The sequence below is a fragment of the Girardinichthys multiradiatus genome, chromosome 2, assembly GCF_021462225.1.
Source record: "Girardinichthys multiradiatus isolate DD_20200921_A chromosome 2, DD_fGirMul_XY1, whole genome shotgun sequence".
NCBI lineage: Eukaryota > Metazoa > Chordata > Actinopteri > Cyprinodontiformes > Goodeidae > Girardinichthys > Girardinichthys multiradiatus.
Genome location: NC_061795.1, coordinates 51,981,708 through 52,003,440, shown reverse-complemented (window position 1 = coordinate 52,003,440; position 21,733 = coordinate 51,981,708). Strand labels below are relative to the sequence as shown.

The window sequence follows — 21,733 nt, the reverse complement described above, 5'->3', positions numbered from 1 at the left end:
ATCAGAATCAGAATCAGCTTTATTGCCAAGTTCGTACATACAAACAAGGAATTTGACTCCGGTACACTTTGCTCTTTGGTTTTGTTTTTGTATTACAGAATATACATATTTACAATATACAATATACACATATATAATAAAAAGGTACATTTGCAACATCTGTGTGCTGTTGTTTTGTACTCTATTAAATGTTCATCAGAGAAACAGCCTGGAGGAAGAAACTGTCTCTGTGGCGGCTGGTTTTAGTAAACAGTGCTCTGTAGCGCCACCTGAAGGTAAAACTCTAAACAGTTTATGTGCAGGGTGTGTGGGGTCTGCAGAGATTTTCGCAGCTCTTTTCCTGACCCTTGACCTGTATAAGTCCTGGATGGAGGGAAGGTCAGCTCTGATGATTCTCTCTGCAGTCCTGATTATTCGTTGCAGTCTGGACCTGTCTTGTTCTGTGGATGAGCCAAACCACACTGAGATGGATGAAGACAAGACAGATTGAATGATGGCAGTGTAGAAGATGACCAACAGCTCCTGTGGAAGGTTGAACTTCTTGAGTTGCCTCAGGAAGTACAGTCTCTGCTGGGCCTTCTTTCAAACAGTGTCTATGTGTGAAGACCATCTCAGGTCCTCAGAGATGGTGGTTCCTAAGAACCTGAAGTGGTCCACGGCCGATACAGTGTTGTTGAGGATGGTGAGGGGGGTGTATGGGGGTGGTGTTCTCCGAATGTCCACCACCATTTCCACAGTCTTGAGTGGGTTCAGTTCAAGGTAGTTCTGACCGCAGCAGTGTACCAGCCGATCCACCTGCTGTCTGTATGCAGACTCGTCACCGTCCTGGATCAGTCCAATGACAGTGGTGTCATCTGCAAACTTCAGGAGTTTCACGGACGAGTCCGATGAGGTGCAGTCATTTGTGTACAGAGAGAAGAGGAGTGGGGATAGAACACACCCCTGGGGGGCACCAGTACTTATTGATCTGGATCGGGAGAAGATGTTCCTCAGTCTCACCTGCTGCTGTCGGTCCATCAGGAAGCTGGTGATCCACTGACAGGTAGAGGCCGGTACCTTTAGCTGGATGAGCTTCTGGTGGAGGATGTCTGGTATGATGGTGTTGAAGGCCGAGCTGAAGTCTACAAACAGGATCCTGGCGTACGTCCCTGGATGGTCGAGGTGTTGCAGGATGAAGTGTAGACCTAAGTTAACAGCATCATCTGACGACCTGTTTGCTCGGTAAGCAAACTGCAGGAGGTCCAGCAGGGGACCTGTGATGTCTTTCAGGTGCTTCAACACCAGCCGCTCACAGGATTTCATGACCACAGACGTCAGGGCTACAGGAGGCCTGTAGTCATTTAATCCTAGGATGGTGGGTTTCTTGGGAACCAGGATGATGGTGGATCGTTTGAGGCAGGAGGGGACCTCACATTTCTCCAGTGACATGTTGAAGATCCTTGTGAAGATCAGAGCGAGTTGATTTGCGCAGGCTTTCAGGCATGATGGGGAGACGTTATCAGGTCCTCCAGCTTTCTTTGTTTTCATGCACTGAAAGAGCTTATTTACATCTTCCTCTGAGATCTTTAATGCAGGCAGAGGATCTGAAGGTAGGGGGTTGGTTACTTTATGGGAAGAACTTGTTCCTGAATGGGATGTAGAGGAGATGATTTGAGGTCTGAATGGCTTCCTGTCATGTCTGCAGTAGAAGCCATTCAGACAGTTGGCCAGGAGACGACTCTGTTCAGGATGGGTGGGGGGGCTCCTATAGGCAGTCAGGTTTCTCAGACCAGTCCATACAGCTGAAGTGTCACCAGTAGAAAGGATGTTCTTCAGCTTCTCACTGTAGCTTCTCTTAGCTGCTTGATCTCCTTTGTTAGTCTGTTCCTGGCCTGCCTGTACCGCGCCCAATCTCCACTGCTGTGAGCTTCTTCCTTTTCCCTGCGCAGATTCTTGAGGTGTGGAGTAAACCATGGCTTGTTATTCCCAAAGCTACAGAAGGTCTTGGTCTGCACACACATGTCCTCACAGAAACTGATGTATGATGTCACCACATCAGTTAGTTGGTTTAAGTCAGTGGCTGAGGTTTCAAAAACAGTCCAGTCTGTGCATTCAAAGCAGGCCTGTAGCATCTGCTTTGATTCCTCAGTCCACTTCTTAACAGTGTGAACCTTGGGTTTGGAAGCTCTTAGTCTCTGTCTGTAGGTTGGGATGAGATGGATTAGATAATGATCTGAAAAACCCAGAGCAGCCCTGGTAACAGCATGATATGAGTCCTTTAAAGCTGTGTAACAATGGTCCAGTGTGTTTTTATCTCTGGTGGGACACTTAATATGCTGTCTGTATTTGGGGAGTTCATTTGAGAGGTTTGCTCTGTTAAAATCTCCCAGTATTATGATGAAAGAGTTCGTGTATTTTTTCTCCACGTCTGTAATCATCTCAGCAAGATGTTTTTCAGCACCAGAAGTGCAGCCATGCGGTGGAAAATATGAGCTGATTATTATAAACGAGGAAAACTCTCTCGGTGAATAAAACGGTTTACAGATTATGGAAAATGACTCCAGATCAGGACTACATGTTTTCCCAGCACTTTTACGTCTCTGCACCAACCTTCATTTATGTAAAAGCAGATTCCACCTCCTCGCTTCTTCCCCGATGCAAATAAACCAAGCTTTTATGAATTAACAGAACAACAAATAGGAGGACAAGAGCACAGAGAGTAGCTGGAGCTGAGAAATAATAACAGAATTATTAAAACAACTTCCTGATTTGGGAAGGTTGAGCTACAGTGTCAAGAATTTGTCCAAAGGAAGATGTTATAGAATTGATTGGTGACCCTTAGTTTATATTTTCTGAATTATCAGTTGTTTTGCTAGTGTATTAAAGTGATTTGTGAACTCAGGCTGAGGGGTGTTTTCCACTCACTTTGAACATATGAAGGTTACTGACAGGAGTCGGTTACAGGGAAAATGAATGAGTCGAGCAATGCATGAACTGAGAATGAGGAGGAGGGAGAGAATCACGGGGTAAATTTGCATTTCTTCTGTTGGATTAGCCTGTAGCTCAAAGTAAAAAGTTTTTTTTTGTTTTTTTTGCTAAATGTAGCAATTTTGGTATTTTATCAACTGAGGAAAATAGTTTAATAATAAAGAAAAGTTGATATTTATAGGATTTTATTACTATTATCCTAGTTTCCTAGTATCTATGCTACTGTTTTAGAATAGTGAATGTCTGATAAAGGGGAAGAGGAGGAAAATCGAAAGACTGAAAAAGAGTGAAAGAACAGAAAAATTGGAAAAGTTAAAGAAAGAAGGAAAATAGACTGATAGAAAGAAAAGTAAAGTTAAGAGCAGGGAAAGAGCAAATAGTGTCAGAAAAAGGAGGAGAAGAAAGAAGACAGACATTACTATTGCTGTTTATTTGTTTTATTATTAGGAAATGCTAACAACAGTGTGGATAGACTTTTCTGCTATTAGGCTTGATTTTTATAGGTTAATTATGAATATATATTTTAAAATAAATGAAACTGTAACTATAGCAATATTTCCATTATATCTTGATAACATTTAATTCTTTTAATCTCTGAGCTGGAAAGGCACTAGATTTGATTTCAGAAAAAAGACTATAATAAAAACTAAACTGAAACTAAGCCTTTTCAAAAATTAAAACTAAACTAGCAAACAAAAACTAATTAAAACTAAAATAGAGTTGAAAATGTGATGTCAAAACTAAATATAAATAAAAACTAATGAAACTGCAAATATATTAAAACCTCGGAAGGAACTGACCCCTTAATCAGATGAAGTTTTTCAACAAATCCTTGAGGAGCTTAATGTACAGGTCCTTCTCAAAATATTAGCATATTGTGATAAAGTTCATTATTTTCCATAATGTAATGATGAAAATTTAACATTCATATATTTTAGATTCATTGCACACTAACTGAAATATTTCAGGTCTTTTATTGTCTTAATACGGATGATTTTGGCATACAGCTCATGAAAACCCAAAATTCCTATCTCACAAAATTAGCATATTTCATCCGACCAATAAAAGAAAAGTGTTTTTAATACAAAAAACGTCAACCTTCAAATAATCATGAACATTTATGCACTCAATACTTGGTCGGGAATCCTTTTGCAGAAATGACTGCTTCAATGCGGCGTGGCATGGAGGCAATCAGCCTGTGGCACTGCTGAGGTCTTATGGAGGCCCAGGATGCTTCGATAGCGGCCTTTAGCTCATCCAGAGTGTTGGGTCTTGAGTCTCTCAACGTTCTCTTCACAATATCCCACAGATTCTCTATGGGGTTCAGGTCAGGAGAGTTGGCAGGCCAATTGAGCACAGTGATACCATGGTCAGTAAACCATTTACCAGTGGTTTTGGCACTGTGAGCAGGTGCCAGGTCGTGCTGAAAAATGAAATCTTCATCTCCATAAAGCTTTTCAGCAGATGGAAGCATGAAGTGCTCCAAAATCTCCTGATAGCTAGCTGCATTGACCCTGCCCTTGATAAAACACAGTGGACCAACACCAGCAGCTGACACGGCACCCCAGACCATCACTGACTGTGGGTACTTGACACTGGACTTCTGGCATTTTAGCATTTCCTTCTCCCCAGTCTTCCTCCAGACTCTGGCACCTTGATTTCCGAATGACATGCAGAATTTGCTTTCATCCGAAAAAAGTACTTTGGACCACTGAGCAACAGTCCAGTGCTGCTTCTCTGTAGCCCAGGTCAGGCGCTTCTGCCGCTGTTTCTGGTTCAAAAGTGGCTTGACCTGGGGAATGCGGCACCTGTAGCCCATTTCCTGCACACGCCTGTGCACGGTGGCTCTGGATGTTTCTACTCCAGACTCAGTCCACTGCTTCCGCAGGTCCCCCAAGGTCTGGAATCGGCCCTTCTCCACAATCTTCCTCAGGGTCCGGTCACCTCTTCTCGTTGTGCAGCGTTTTCTGCCACACTTTTTCCTTCCCACAGACTTCCCACTGAGGTGCCTTGATACAGCACTCTGGGAACAGCCTATTCGTTCAGAAATGTCTTTCTGTGTCTTACCCTCTTGTTTGAGGGTGTCAATAGTGGCCTTCTGGACAGCAGTCAGGTCGGCAGTCTTACCCATGATTGGGGTTTTGAGTGATGAACCAGGCTGGGAGTTTTAAAGGCCTCAGGAATCTTTTGCAGGTGTTTAGAGTTAACTCGTTGATTCAGATGATTAGGTTCATAGCTCGTTTAGAGACCCTTTTAATTATATGCTAATTTTGTGAGATAGGAATTTTGGGTTTTCATGAGCTGTATGCCAAAATCATCCGTATTAAGACAATAAAAGACCTGAAATATTTCAGTTAATGTGCAATGAATCTAAAATATATGAATGTTACATTTTCATCATTACATTATGGAAAATAATGAACTTTATCACAATATGCTAATATTTTGAGAAGGACCTGTATATGAACAGGAATTTCCCCACTGATTCAGGAACATTTTCATGAAATATAAAATTTAACCAGGCACTTTGAAGAGGTTCTGATGCTGTAGGACAGTGTTGTGGAATTGAGTGGGTTAACACACCCAACAACCAAACATATAGACTTATCGACTGGCAGCCTCGGCACACTTGAGCTTGGACAAAAAAATTGCAGCGAAAAATAAAAATGGCGGATTGGTCAGCCAATGACATGGATTAGCTGTTAAAATACTGTGATGTAACAGTTCAAGAAAACGTAACAGATGATAGAGAAAACTGAACGGACTGAAAATTATGACCCAAACAGAATATAAAGATATCTACACAGCACCTGGAGAGACTATTTTCAGTTTTTCAGCACTCCTACAGACTCAAAGTTCATAACAAAATGTATTTAAGTGGATTTTGAATGATATGTCCCCTTTAAATGTGTTTGTTGTGTGTAGAGCAGATAAGATCCCAGCTGCCCAGTATTCATCGTACGTGGAGTCCTGTCAGAAACGAAGGCAGCAGAACAGTGGGTATTCTTTAGAATGGTAATGTTTGCACTGTATGCCAACAACAAACAGTAGATTAACTAATTGCTTTAAAATCTCAATGTGAATATTAATTATTCTTACGGATAAACTGCAGTTAAACACACATTACCTAAAACCTAATGGATTTGTTTTTAGTTGTTCTCTAAGGTGATCCTTAAATTGTCACATCTTACCATAATGTATCTGAACAACAAATATTTACTCAAAATATCAGATTTCTGTTTAGAAAATGCATTTATTAAGAAACTTTGCCCTCCCCAGCTGTGGAAACATTTAAATACCATTGAATTTTACAAAAAGTAAATTTTGAAGGATAAATCAGGTACAGGAAATGTAGATCAAATGGTTTTTCACAGTATTATTTTGTGGTCATGCTGACATATTGTTCTGTCTCTAAGTGATATTATTTATGTTTTGAGTTGCTCAGTGTGTGTTCAATAGTGCTTACAGTTTATTGATTTCTAATAAATCTGCTTTGGCCCCTATATAAATCATAGATGATGCATTAGCCTACGGTTAAAATCCAGATGATTTATGATGATGTTTTCAGAAACTGCAGAGTATGTGGACACTAAAGAGGGTCCTCTGGACGTCCTGAAAATTCAGCTGCAGGAGTTTGCAGCACTGGTCGTTGGAGGAAATGATGGAGGTGTGTACTACACACAAACATTTCTGTCTGAATAAAATCATCTGCAGGTCCAAGCAAATCTAAAATGTTAATATCTGTTCATCAAGTGTTTCTGTAAGTGTCAGGTTGGTTTTGTACCCTCAGAGATGTCGGCCCATCTATCCAGGATCTCTCACACTCTGAACGTTGTCTTCCCTGGTTCTCCTGATGAGCTTACAAGACAAACAGCCGTCATACTGAACATGGACACTTCCCAGCTACCTGAGCTTCATATAAAAGTATGCTTTTATTGAAAAAAACGTTAAACAAGTGTTCTTAGGCTTAAATAGTAAGGTGTGCAGTACTGAAGCATTTAAGATCTTGATCGAAGACATCTCTTTGTTTAATCATCAGGTTGTTAATTTAATTCTGCAAAACTTCTGTCAGTGTCTATTAAGTGCATCCCGAGGAAATCCTCCAAATAAGTAAGTGGAATTTCTTTAATGAACTTTCTTTAAGTACAACACATGAAAGAGGATTGGTTGAAATAAAGAAATTACAATATTATGGGATTTTTGGCAGTTTCGTTGTCCGATGAGCTAACCCCTCCCTCCTACTTCCCCATGTCTAAAGGGATTGCTCAATCCAGCTCTCCATCCAACGGGTCCGGACTTCCCTAAACCTGAAAGATCTTACTAAGCAGGTTTAATGAAAGTTTTGTTTAAGCTGGTGTCGGGAAATGACTCGCCTAGCCTCTGACAGCCTTCATCCAAAAGTCTCGCCCTTCTTCAACTGGAGGTCTGGACGACTGAGTAGCCTCTCACAGTCATCCACACCTTCAACAGTCACTTTTGTTCACGGCTGCTCGTTCCCTAATTTTACAACTGGCTCTTGGTATATGGGCTAGGTTAATTTTAGTAGCTCAGCACGAGCCCCAAGGGCGCTGTTTTAACAAACTTGACTAAGGCAACCTATAAAAACCTCCTAAAATATCTTGGAACCAGGCAACAAGACTTTTTACCACCAATGAACAAACCAACAATACGGTGACTCAAATAATTGAATGTCCAAGATTTAACTAGAATTTAAAAAAAAAATTTTAATTGGTAACGCTTTTGCAGGGGTCAGTAACAGATTAAATTCAGCAACACAAAATAATTTCAATAATAGAAATGAATCAATCAACTCAACCTGTCTTTCCCTGATGCTGAAACTAGTGAGTTTGGAGAGGCTTTGAAGACGGAGGCTCATCCATCCACCTGATGGAGATGTTTCTTCTGGTAACGAGTGGTTTCTTGAAGGGAATACGACTTAATCTTCAGTTTTCTTCCTTTAAGTGTCAGGAACTGATGCTCCAGGCTTTGATGGTTAAACAGGATCTTTGTTGTTATATGTCTCTGAAGACAGTAGTTTCCAGAGGCTGAAGAGTTGAAGGAAACCCGGAGACTTAAATGAGGTTGATTCAGGACTTCCAGAAGCCTGAAACTTAGAGCAATCAGCTGTTCACTGATCAAGTTAACTTCTGTTGTCTGGATAAAAAGGCTTTAGATGAAATCAGATTCTTAATCTTGAGGCACAGTCCTTCTAAGGCAAACGGGTTGATCCTCTTTTTAATGCAGTTGATCAGTTGGGCTGTGTCTCTGTTCCTTTTCCATCCAAGCTTATTTTCTCCATCCGATCTTGTTCGCTGGTCTTCTGCGAGGAAACAACCCCGTTCCCTCCTTCAGCATTGTTTTTATGGTGCTTGATGCTTTCACCAGTCAGCCCCTTGTTAGGCTTCTTAGTTATTGCGCAACCTATTCAGCTCAGCTTCTTGATTATTGCTCAATACTTTAGTCATGGTCACTGTGACCTTCTGAGGTCTTGGAGATGCCGGTAATAGCCACGCTGGTCTGTAGTCGCATCCTCCCTTCCTCCCGTTAGCCTTGAAAAGGTTCGCTGTCAGCAGCTGGCTCTCGTCACTCCCAGTCATCCTACAGTTCTCTCCCTAATCTGCTCAGTTTTAAACTTTACACAGTATTACACATTTCATTCTTCAGCTTTCAGCATTTACTTTAAAATACAGTTGTAAAACCATCACTTCATTCTTTTTATTCATGCTTCACAAATGTACTCGTACCCGTCGTCTTCCTCTTTATCCAGGACCGGGTCGCGGGGGCAGCAGACTCAGCAGAGATGCCCAGACGTCCCTCTTTCCAGACACCTCCTCCAGCTCCTCTGGGGGGAGCCCAAGGCGTTCCCAGGTCAGCCGAGAGACATAGTCCCTCCAGCGTGTCCTGCGCCGTCCCCTGGGCCTCCTCCCGGTGGGACGTGCCTGGAACACCTCCCAAGGAAGGCGTCCAGGAGGCATCCGGTATAGATGCCCGAGCCACCTCAACTGGCTCCTCTCGATGTGGAGGAGCAGCGGCTCTACTCCGAGCTCCTCCCGAATGGCCAAGCTCCTCACCCTATCTCTAAGGGAGTGCCCGGCCACCCTACGGAGGAAGCTCATTTCAGCCGCTTGTATTCGGGATCTCGTTCTTTCGGTCATGACCCAAAGTTCATGGCCATAGATGAGGGTAGGAACGTAGACCAACTGGTAAATTGAGAGCTACGCTTTTCGGCTCAGCTCTCTCTTCACCACAACAGCCCGGCACAGCGCCCCCATTACTGCGGCAGCCGCACTGATCCGTCTGTCGATCTCCTGCTCCATTTTTCCCTCACTCGTGAACAAGACCCCGAGATACTTAAACTCCTCCACTTGAGGCAGGAACTCCCCTCCAACCTGAAGAGGACAAGCCACCCTTTTCCGGTCGAGTACCATGGCCTCGGACTTGGAGGAGCTGATCTTCATCCCAGCTGCTTCACACTCGGCTGCGAACCGCCCCAGCGCATGCGGTTTCCTCCTATTCCAGCAGATGCAAGTCATCACCATGTAGTGATCTTTGGACAGCTCAGCGCCTCCCTTCATTCGAGTGTCGAAAACCTGCGGCTGAAGGTTTGAAGACATGACTACAAAGTTGATCATCAACCTCCTTCCTAGGGTGTCCTGGTGCCAAGTGCACTGATGGACACCCTTATGTTTGAACATGGTGTTCGTTATGGACAATCCGTGACTAGCACAGAAGTCCAATAACAAAACACCACTCGGATTCAGATCAGGAGGCCATTCCTCCCGATCACGCCTCTCCAGGTGTCACTGTCGTTTCCCACGTGGGCGTTGAAGTCCCCCAGCAGAATAATGGAGTCCCCAGGAGGGGCATTATCCAGCACCCCCGACAGGGACGCCAAGAAGGCCGGGTACTCCGCACTACCACTTGGACTGTAGGCCGAGACGACAGTCAGAGACCTATCCCCATCCCGAAGGCACAGGGATACGACCTTCTCATCCACTGGGGTAAACCCCAACACTAGACGGCTGAGCTGGGGGCAACAAGCAAACCCACACCAGCCCACCGCCTCTCCCTGTGCGCCACTCCAGAGTAGGAGAGAGTCCAACCCCTCTCAAGGAGATGGGTTCCAGAGCCCACGCTGTGCGTGGAGACGAGGCCGACTATTTCTAGTCGATATCTCTTGACCTCCCGCACAAGCTCAGGCTCCTTCCCCCCCAGCGAGGTGATATTCCACGTCCCTAGAGCCAGCCTAAGCATCCGGGGATCAGGCCGCTGAGGTCTCCACCTTCGTCCGCCGCCCAATCCTCTTTGCACTGGTCCCTCACGGTTCCCACTGCAGGTGGTGGGCCCACTGGGGGATGGTCTCGCGTCTCTCGTTTGGGCTTGGTCCTGCGAGGAGTAACCCAGCCACCAGGCGCTCTCTGACGAGGCCTGGCTCCAGGGTGGAACCCCGGCTTCGCCGTACCGGGCGACGTCACGTGCCTCAATTTTGTAGTCGTCATAAGGGGTGCTTCACAAATGATTAACGTTATATCTCTTTCATATATAGCTGATTGAGAATGTCAAACCTTCATTTTGTTTACTCAAATTCTCAGTTCTTACCCACATTTCAATCATACATCTTTTTACTTAATGATCAAAGATTGCTGATTGCATTTAATACTTGTAGAAGAATAGAAAATATTATCTTACATCATTTCTTTGGATATACTTGTTTATATTTTTGCAAAAGATCAGATAGATAATATGTGGCTCCACACAGGCCTTTCCAGTCTCTCAGCTCCAGAATATGAGAACATGCTTGTTTCACTCTTCACTGCTTCAACTGTGTATTTTAATAATTATTGCCTGGATTACACATAAGGACATAAGGATATTTATTGTAACTTTTATGGAGTTAACTGTTAGCAGTTGCTGAATGTTGCATGGATTACATGGCAAGATCTCACCTTATTTTGACAGCAGATATGCCAATCTCTGTTTTCATCTCAGATTTTTATTTTCAGTAAATACTGACATGTTATCCTTTTTCAAACTTTAAATCGGTTTCTTGATTTTGATTACAAAGCAGTTGTTTTTCTAAATAGTCCAAAACCCAAAAATAGCAATTGTATTGATATGCAGGGCATACAAAACATTCAAAGCAATACACTAGATTAGATATTCAGTCATCCTGGACATGGCAATCCTTAGAAGGTAACTGGAAATTTTTTTCTTGGTTCTTGAAGACTATTCATCTCTCATTCAAAAAACTTCTTTTCTTCTGAACATGGTTGGTAGGATGTGATTTCCAAGTTGAACAACCACACCCATAGGGCTTTTAAGGACATAATGCAGCCAACAATACTCACATTCGTCACTGACCCTCTATTTGGTTGAATATTTAGGTTGTCTTTGTGAAATGCTTCCTCATGAGGCTAGCATGTGGATTGTTTTAGTCACAAGTATCCAGGTGTGAAAGGAGTTCTTGCTGTATTGTAATGTTTTAGAAAGATAAAACGTGAGGTCATCTCCCCTAGTTTAGTGTTGGATTTTTTATGCTTAATGTAGATGGCTGTCTTGACCCAATAAGCTAGCTCTTCTGTATTGGACAGAAGTACTCATACTCGTCATCTTCCTCATCTGGGACCGGATCGAGAGGGCAGCAGACTAAGCAAAGACTCCTTCTCCCTAGACACCTCTTGCTGCTCCTCATGCGGAAGCCCAAGTCCTTCCTAGGCCCGCTGAGACAGTCCCTCCAGTGTGTCCTGGGCCGTCTCCTGGTTCTCCTCCTGGTGGGATGTGCCTGGAACACCTCCCAAGGGAGGGTGTGGTGACTGATGGCTAGAACCTGGTAGCACAGCCTAGAGGCTGATTGATGGAGCCAAGATAAAGCTCTGTCAAACCTCCCGTACTCTACTAGCCTACTTCTGTTTGTCCGGTTTCACTTGATATTGATGCCAGGGCACCCTGTAATATGACTGTTGGCAAAGTTAAAGAGACTTTAATTCATATGGATTATCAACATGAGAAACACCCTACTTGCGCTGTAGGGTAACCTAAACAGCCTCCCTGATACAAGATAAACGGGTATTACAGCTAGCTGTATCTTTGGACTACGCCGGCGTACATACACAAATTAACACAATCCCTGAACCTGGTGTCCACCACCAGGTTCGGATTACCGCCGTGACAGGCACCGCAGACCGCATGGCCACAGCTACGGGCAGCAGAGTTGGCACTCTCCCAGAGATGGGAGTTGAATATATCCCTGACTGAGGGCTCCGCCAGACGTTCCCAGCATACCCTCACTTATATGCTTGGACCTGCCAAGTCTGTCCGGTTTCCTCCTATTCCATGCAGTGATCTTTGGACAGCTCAGCGCCTCCCTTCATCCGAGTGTCGAAAACCTGCGGCTGAAGGTTTGAAGACATGACTACAAAGTTGATCATCAACCTCCTTCCTAGGGTGTCCTGGTGCCAAGAGCACTTATGAACATACTAATGATCGAACATGGTGTTCATTATGGACAAACAGTGACTGGCACAGAAGTCCAATATCTAAACACCACCCTGGTTCAGATCATAGAGGCCATTTCATTTGAATTGATGATATTTAGGAGTTATCTTGTGTTATGAGAAGAGAATCTTCCACACATAAACCCAGTTTGGTCCATAGATATTATGTCTGATAGAACCTGTTATAGACGCTGAGCTAAAATGTTTGACAGGATCTTTACATCAACATTTAAAAGTGAGAAAGGCCTCTAACTGCTACAAAGGAGGGGGCCTTTGGCAAAGAGTGAGATTGAGGCCTCCAAAAGGGCGGAGGGCAGGCAACCCCTTGTAAAGGACTCATTATACATTTTCTGAAGGGCTGGCACAACAGAGCTAGAAGAGAGCTCATAAAATTCAACATTGAAGCAATCAGGGCTTGTGGTTTTAACATTCTAAAGTGACATCACAGCTTTATGTAGTTCTTTAACAGAAATTGGCCCACTTATTTTCTGACTCAAATTCTCATCTATTTTAGGGAAGACAATCTTATACAGGGGGTTATCCCCATTTTAAACATCTGGTGAACATTGTGAAGAGTAGAGGTCTGCATAGAAAGAATGAAAAATCTTATTGATCTCTGTAGGGTCTGAGATAACTTTGTTAGTAGAGGAAATAATTTCCAGAATCAGTCTGGACTATTGAAAGAAAAACTACTACGCTGTGCCACTAGCAGCTGATAACCCCAAATCTCAAACAAAGGCTCATAAAACTCCAAGGCGGGAGCTCGGTGGAAAAACCCCAAGGGTAATCAAATGATGGAACGAACAATGGAGTGGTCAGGCCGCAAGGTCCAGACTGCAGTCTGTTTCTAATGAAAAACTTTCAAAGTTCAGCCTTAACCCCTGAGTGATTGGCAATCAGCAGGACAAACGCATCCAACTCGAGTGCATCCGCTCGTTGCACTTTCACACTATTCAAACAGCAAATCAAAACAGTTCAGCATAAAACACTTCAATCAATATTGCATGCAACAAGGGTAATACTTTGGATTAATTAATAGTGATCCTAATTATCCTTAAGTATGCCTCACCCTGTCCAGACGAAATACTGGAATTGTTGGAAGAGGAGAAAGCCGGACAGACTTGGCAGGCCCAAGCGCATAGTGAGGGTCGGCTGGGAACGTCTGGCAGAGCCCTCGGCCAGGGATGTATTCAACTCCCACCTCTGGGGGAGCTTTAACCAGATACCGGGGAATGTTGAAGACATAGAGTCCGAGTGGACCATGTTCCCTGCATCTATTGTCGATGCTACTGTACAGTAACAAGGTCAGCCTTCTATCACCTAAAAAACATCTCCAGGATTAAAGGACTAATGTCTCAGCAGGACCTTGAAAAACTAATTCATGCGCTCATCTCTGTGGTGCCTGTCGCGGCGGTAATCCCCGAACCCAGTGGTGGACACTGGCAGTAAGGGACACTGTCAAGCTGAAGGAGTCCTATTGGCTGTGGTTGGCTTGTGGGACTTGTTGAAGTACCTCTTTAAAGAGGCCTTCTGCGTGTTCGTTTATTCACCGTAACCTGGAGGAATTCACAACACAGAATAAATCACACGGAGACAGCTGTATGTTATTAAAATACCTGGACCAGGGGAAGCTCTCATGTGATCAGGCCACACACCGAGACGACTTCTGAGCTTCTCACTGGGCTCATGGCTTTTATTAAAACACACATTAAAATGGGCAGCGCCCTGTTTACAGTTTTTTCTCACATGTAGTCACGTACACACTTTTCCGGCTTACCATATTTAGACAGTCATTGTCCAGCACCTGCACTCGTATCTACTGATATAAGCAGGGAGTAACACTTATCACCAATTTTCACACTTCTGCAGTTTTCAGTAATTTTCCACTTCACCTCTTCTGTGAGAAATACCTTTGCAGACAACACAATACACAATGTCTTTATACTAACACATGTTATACATTTTATTTCCCACACTGGTTATGAACATAATAATAATGATGCACACACATAATATATCTCCACAATTTCCCCCTTTTGAAGTCTCCTAAGGCTTCACCACTAATTGGAGATACTGCATAAAAGATTTTAACAATCATTACAACCTGGAAATGTTTGTCATCATGCTTTTTGACCCTGCCTTCAATGCCACGCCATGTGTCCAGGGACTATTGTCTGTCGGGCCTTTGTAGTCCCAAGGATGCTTACAACCTTCTAAGTCTTGACAGGGAGTATTGACCCCTCTAACTGGAGGTTGTCTATCCGTGCTTTATTCCATAGTCTGTCCAAATATGCCAATATAATATTCTACCATCCTTCTGCTCCTTAGACAGTAATACATATCAGACGCCCTGTAACTTACTCTTACGGGTTAATCTTCGTCCTCCTCCTCGTTAGCATCCACCGCAAGCAAAGGCATCATATGGGAAGGAGGAGGTGCGGTTTTCCCTTCAATGGTTGTAGTAATAAAGCGAACAATCAAAGATCTTATACATGGTACACAGCAACATCCACAGGTAACCATAATAGCTACAAAAACAGCAATGGAAATAAACAATGACATAATCAACCCTTTCCAGTGTCCAAACATGCCCGTCATCCAGTCTTCGAACGGATTGTCTATTCCTGAGTGCTCATGCATAGTGGCTGAAAGTGTTTTTAACCCTTCTAAAGCTTTTGAGACGGAACCATCAGGGGCGGTATTATTGGGTATGAAAGTACAACACATGTCTCCAAACATTGCACATACGCCCCCTTTTTCAGCTAACACCATGTCCAGGGCCATCCTATTTTGTACTGCCATAAGGGATGTGGGGCCAGTTTGTTCAGCTAGGCCCTCCACAGCATCTCTAGTGAGGTTGGCCATTCGAAGAACATTGTAATGTATGTAATTAATGCGGTCCACATTTTTATTGGGAGTTACCAATAAAAAGGCTGCAATAATGGGAAGGTTTTCGAAGCCTGCTGAGACTTGGTCCGCCAATTTATACTCATTGGGTACGCTCATTGGGGACTCCAATTGCGTCAATGTATGTGGGTGAGCCTTCGGTCAGGTCAAATGCGTTTGTGCTCCGCTTCATGACATGTCTACGCCGTCGCCTAGTGAGAGCCGTGCTTTGTGCATGTTTCGAGGGAAGATACATAAAGTCTTTACCTAACAGAAGGAGCAACCTAACCATGGCACACATTCCAATAATATTATTTTGAATCCTAGTTAATAGCCGATGTCCTCCACAATAATAGTAGAGTCCTGATCTTGCCCAGGGACCTATCACTAAGCCTGGCACCGTGATGTTACACCAATCGCAAGGAATTTGTCCTACATTTGCCTTTGGTGTTGTGGAAGCGAAGGTAAAGCAAGTGTATGTGCCATTTCTTCGTTGAGGGGTGAAAGGGCCTGCTTTGGTGTTATTGGCAATGGGTGGGAACAGACTGGCCAAAGTGGTACAGTTTGTGGGAGTAGCCACTCTAGTCAGCTGTAGCATACAGCTATAACCCCACTGGTCCTCTGGATACAGAGGAGCAGGATCAGTAGTTAAATGTGGTCTTGCAGCCGCGCATGCCACACAATCTGATTTACTTTGTTCTTTGGCAGTGTGAGCTATCCATTGGAGCCAGAGGTTATCTTCAGTATATCCCGTGGCCATCTGGATAATTTCTATGGGTTTTAAGGTGTTGTAGTCTATCTTTATCCTCCCCTTGTGTGACTCTGCCTGATTGGAGTGATTTCCGAAATTTATCTTGATGATACCTTCCGGATTCTGTGTGTTCCATCCTCGTCGAAGACCAAACATGAAATGGGCGTTGTGTGTTCCTAGGGGGTTGTGTGTCAAGGCTTTAAGGGTTAAAAGAAATGGCTGTTGCCTGTTTGAGGCGGTATGTGAGGTTCTCTCTGTGACCTGGAATGGACCCGTCCACCTGGGCTCTGACCACTTCCGTTTGATGACTTTCAGAAGGATCCACTCCGTGTCTGAGGTGGTGGCTTGAACCTCGGATGGTTGGGCGGCCACCTGTTTTGAGAATGCTGCAACCAAGCTGTGGAGAGATCTATAGTAATCACGGTGAGACATAGATTGTTCACATTCAGTCAAAAAAGGTAACCTGGTTTTTGGGCCTGGAAAAGGTCTTCCAGTCTGCAGTTCATGGGGCGTCAACCCATGTCTCTGGCTCACTGAGCTTCTTACTGACATCAAAGCTAAAGGTAATGCTGTGACCCAATTCATTTTGGTCTGTGCATAGATTTTAGCCAATTCTGTCAGTGGTTCTCCTTGTAGGTCTGGTCTGATTTTCTCACTTACCGCAACTTTTTCGGCGCATACGTGGGGCTCTCATTCTGTCATTCTGTCTGCCATGTTGATCCCTTCATGGCTGCAGATGATATTTGGCGCCTCCAACACCTTACTCAATCTCTGTTGTCTCAATGGTGAGAGTGTGAAAGTTTTGGAATTGACAAATGCCACTACTCCTTGTGATGTTGGAATATGTAGTGGATGTCCCATCACTACGTGGGCTGTTTTTTTAATTATTTTTGCCAACCCTGCTGCATGTCTGGTACATTCATGGTGTCTCTGTTCCATGTTGTCAAGCATCACGCTAATATACATTAGCACTGTTCTTACTCCCCCTGTTTTCTGGAACAGCACTCTGTTCGCGGTGTGCTGTTACAGAAACATCCAAGTGAAAGGGCAATGTGTAGTCTGGATGTGCCAAGTGAGCAGCTTGGGAAAGGCTGGTTTTAAGAGCAATAAATGCTTCCTCAGCTTCTGTTGTCCATTCTAAAGGTGCTGTCAAATGGCGCATGCCCTGTTTCTTCACTAAGTCGCGGAGTGGGGCAGTTAGGTCAGTGTATCCTGGAATAAATGACCTGCTGTATCCGGTGAGTCCCAAGAAGGAAAGCATGTCCTTCACCCGCACTGGTTTTGGATGAGAAAGGACAGTAGATTGATGTGAAGGGGACATTCCTGTCCTGGGCTGAGAGATTACCCTGCCCAATAAATCCACCTGTTTCCGGCAAATTTGTAGTTTGGCTTTGCTGACCTTGTACCCAGCTTTTGCTAGGTGTGAGAGCACCACAGCCGTGGCCTCCAAGCATTCAGAAACAGTTGGTGTCGCCAAAGGAATGTCATCCACATATTGAATCAATGTGGTGTTCGGTGTGAGGGGACAATCTTGGAGGGATTCCTTAAGGACCTGATTAAATATTCCTGGTGACAGAGGAAAACCCTGCGGCAAACGAGTGTAGCGGTACCTGTTTGACTTCTATGTGAATGCAAAAATATCTCTGCACTCCTCAGCTAGAGGCAGGCAGAAGAAAGCGTTGGCCAGATCAATGCAGGTGAACCATGCATGTTCGGGGTTTAGATTGGTAAGAGCAACATAAGGATTGGGCACTGGAACTGTAGGAGTGGAAAGTGCTGCATTTACAGCTCTCAAGTCGTGGGCCATTCTCCATTTCCCAGTGCCCTTCTTTTCTACTGGTAAGATGGGTGTGTTCCAAGAAGAGCCGTCAGCTGGTTCCAGTACCCCAGCGTTCCAAAACCCTTCTATGGTGTCAGAAATTCCACTTTAGGCTGCTGGTTTGTGAGGGTACTGGGATTTCCAAATGGGTCGGTCAGTGTTAAGCTGGAAAGTGATGGGAGAGCAGTGAATGAGTCCCACGTCCGTGGGGCCCTCAGCCCAAAGTGATGATGGCATGCTCTGAACTACAGCTGCAGCCATTGGATGATCTGTTTTTTCTCTGCCATGATGTCTTTCAAGTTGCACATGTTCCAAGGTGCCAACATATGTGGACATGTTAGTAATGCGGTAGGTGTTACATGAGAGGGAATAAGATAGATTGGATGTGGATAAAGAATGCCAGTCAGTGAGAGCTAGGGTGGAGCGCCAGTGAAACATGGGGTACACCATCAGACCACATTTTAAACCAGTTCTCCTGTTCTGTAGACAGCTGCACGGAGGCTACGACACCTTCAGGGGGTACATAAATGTCTGCGGTGGCGATCTCCCAGGAAGTCCCCTCCAGCTCCTCAGCAAAGCTTTCCTGATAACACTCACAGTTATTCCTGTCATAGAAGAGGGTGACATGTGGCGGGTCAGGGGGAGAGACGTAGGGCGCCAGGGTCGAGATCCAGGATTTCCACCGAAGGAAGGATGAGAGGATGCCTCCGCCCGCTGTGGTTTCTGGGTGCAGGAGGACCCATTATATGTCAGCCATAGGGTCAGCCAGGGGTTGTATGAGATACTGTCCATGAGAGAGGCGGGAATTGTTGCCACAGGCTAGTTGAGCTCCATTGGGCAGATGCACAGACAGTCCATCAGGTCCACATAAAATGGTGGCACCCATTTTAATCAACATGTCTCTGCCCAATAAGTTGACAGGGGTGTCCGCTGACACCAAATAGCTGTGGTTCAAAGTCTGTCCCCCTATCTCGGTTTTTAGGGGTTTGGTGTTAGGTATCACCTGTTTAGCCCCAGAAAACCCCATGACAGTGGTAGTCCTTGTGGAGAGGGTGGTAGGAGGGGCTCGCTGAATAGTTGAGCATGTGGCCCCAGTGTCCACCAAAAAAGGAAGAGTTTGTCCATACACTGTCACGGACAGTAAGGGGTCCTCAGTCCCTCTGTCCGGGGGGTTCTGTGGGGGCCCTCAGTAGTGGTCTGGCCCAAAGCTGGGTTCATCCCAGGCTGGCAGCTGAAGTGAAGGTTGCTGCTGTTGACCTCCACATGGTGGACCACCCCGTCCTCGATACGGGCGTCGCCCTGGGCCTCCTCTGAGTCCATACCCACGCCCATATGCCTCAAGGTCGTATGGACATTCTCGGTTCCAATGACCCTGTTCCTCACAGAAGTAGCAAACGTCAGCACCCCCCCGCCTTGGTGGTCCACGGCCCCTTGGCCCACCTCTGCCCCTGAACCGGCCTGGTTGGGAATGATAAGGAGCAGAGGTTGCAGACCTCAGTGCAATCGTGTCCTGATGGCCAGGAAAGGGAGGAGTCTGGGGGCCCTGAGAAACCACACCTTCATACCACACCTTTTGCTGCGGATCTGCTCTGCTTCTCCATCTTCCTGTGGCATGCTGTGGCTGTTTACCTGCACCTCTACAGCTGGGGTAGAGGTGTAACAAGGTGTGGGTGTGAGAAACGAATTGGGACACAAAACCCTATTTGGCCTCCAGGATCCACTTAGCATTAAAGCCACTGAACCTTTCGGATCAGTCCCTGCTCCTTGTAAGCCAGAGCCTGGGCCGGGTGCCCCGAATGGTTCCTGTGCCCCGGCCTCTGAAAGTAGAGAGGCCGGCATAGGAGGATGGCTGTGGAGGCGAGTAGAAGGGGTTTGTTTTACTCATGCCTCGTTGTTGCTGTTCTTGTCTTTCTCTTACCTCTCTGTCCTGAAATGCTCTCTTTTCTGCATCATAGAAGGAACCTGCAGCTACTGACATGGATGAGCTGGAACATCCGCTGAAAGATCCACCTTTATCAGCTGGAATGTCCAAGCCCTGCACTACAAATGTTCCATTTTCTACTTCCAATATGGGGTACAATCCACCAGGGGGCGGTGTGGGCGCACCAGCGAGGGAGATGCATGGGGAGGAGTCTATATATGGGGGCGGTTCCTCTGGGTTCGTCCCCTGAGCTGATTTTGACCCCTCCTTCTTGTCTCTTTTTCTGGGTTTTTTCCGCTGCATTGTGTGAATTCCTCCTTGGTAAATCAAAATCATGTCTGACCAGAATCGCTCGTCTTTTTCATATTTATGTCTGTTTGTGTTGTGCTTACCTTTGGACCAAACAGTAGCTTCGTTCAACTTACCTTGTGCACCCTGTCTGTTTGTCTTCGCTGTGTTCAGTTTCTTTCTAAACCAATCATCTAAATTCCAGTTGTCCGTCAAAGTAATTCCATCCGCCTTCATTGGTTCTCTTACCTGTGTTTCGATCTTATTTTTAATCTTATCAGCTTCGTTCTTAGCTCTCGTTTGGAGAACTAGTGCTTGTATGTTAGTTAGTTGTGTGTTTAATCTAACCATCCTGGTTTTTCAAAAGATTCGTCTTCCATGTTGTTTAAAATCTTGTGAAATGAATGTTCAAATAACTGTTCACAATATGCATATAAAATCCGCTCATCACTGTATTGTCCTTTGTTAACAACGCAAGGTTGAGCAGACAATACAGTGTATTTAATAAACAGCCATGGCAAGCCCGCTCTGTGCGGGCGTTACCCAGATACATAGACACATACAATCAGTCAGTCAGCACTTGTCATAGTCATTCCCGTGTAATATCAGCAAAAACAGTTAACATTCACATTTCTTCTATAATCCGCACAACAGATACTCATATGTAGTACTTTGTTTTTTATTTTATCCCAAATAATCATCCAGCGTTAGTCGCAAACACACATTCCAGCTCGTATTGTCTCAATTCAACACAACAGTCTGTGACAGACAGTCGCACACAGGAAATATGTACAAATATGCAGAAACAATCCACTACAAGCCACTTCACCCTATATTCAATAAATGCATTTCATTTTCCCTCAAATAATCAAAAATCCAACTGCATTTTTAAGTCAGAATGTGTGTCCAAAGATTTAAAATCAACTGCACTCCCAGTCAGTTGTGTAATTCCTCCGTGTGACCACTAGATGGGACGCTAACCCTATAGAAGAGCCTCTAACTCTTTTCTGTGAGGACGTTTAACCTCTCAGTTTTTATAAACTTTATAGCTTGCCAATCTATAGGACTTGAACCTAGCTTTTCTTATTAATTCGTCAATTAATAAGTTGAGACGCCACTCTCAGCAAATAAGGACTTTAACCTTGAAGGACTGTAACCTTTTATCAGCTTTAAATAAACTTTAAAGCTGCCTATTTTTGCCGACCCTGTCAGCAAATGTTATCTGACTCCATTTTAACACGTCCAGTTAACGCACACTCTTTTATAGTGTTGCAGAGTAAAATGACATTCGGAACCAACTGAGACCTGGTTAATTTAGCCTATATATAAATTCAATCGGAGAGTTTATGGACAAACTCACCTTTTGTAGAAAATCAACGGGCGCCCTGGTCTCAGAAGTTTCTGTCTGTCACACTCTCTTTTTGTCCACGTCGGGGGTCACCAAATTGTTTGAGTACCCCTTTAAAGGGGCCTTCTGCACGTTCGTTTATTCACCGTAACCTGGAGGAATTCACACACATTAGAATAAATCACACGGAGACAGCTGTATGTCATTAAAATACCTGGACCAGGGGAAGCTCTCATGTGATCAGGCCACACACCGAGAC

The 21,733-nt window shown here is 44.6% G+C and overlaps 1 protein-coding gene across 5 annotated transcripts in view; it reads left to right on the top strand.

Annotated features, from left to right (window-relative positions):
• The window catches only part of LOC124855757 (Fanconi anemia group A protein-like), a 105,527-nt gene that overhangs the window by 46,972 nt on the left and 36,822 nt on the right, over window positions 1-21,733 (top strand). For all 5 annotated transcript variants that reach the window (XM_047345845.1, XM_047345854.1, XM_047345820.1 and 2 more), the window contains exons 20-23: window positions 5,893-5,963; window positions 6,536-6,634; window positions 6,758-6,891; window positions 7,007-7,077. In XM_047345845.1, the coding sequence (XP_047201801.1) occupies window positions 5,893-5,963; window positions 6,536-6,634; window positions 6,758-6,891; window positions 7,007-7,077 (375 nt within the window). The remainder of the gene's footprint in view (window positions 1-5,892; window positions 5,964-6,535; window positions 6,635-6,757; window positions 6,892-7,006; window positions 7,078-21,733) is intronic.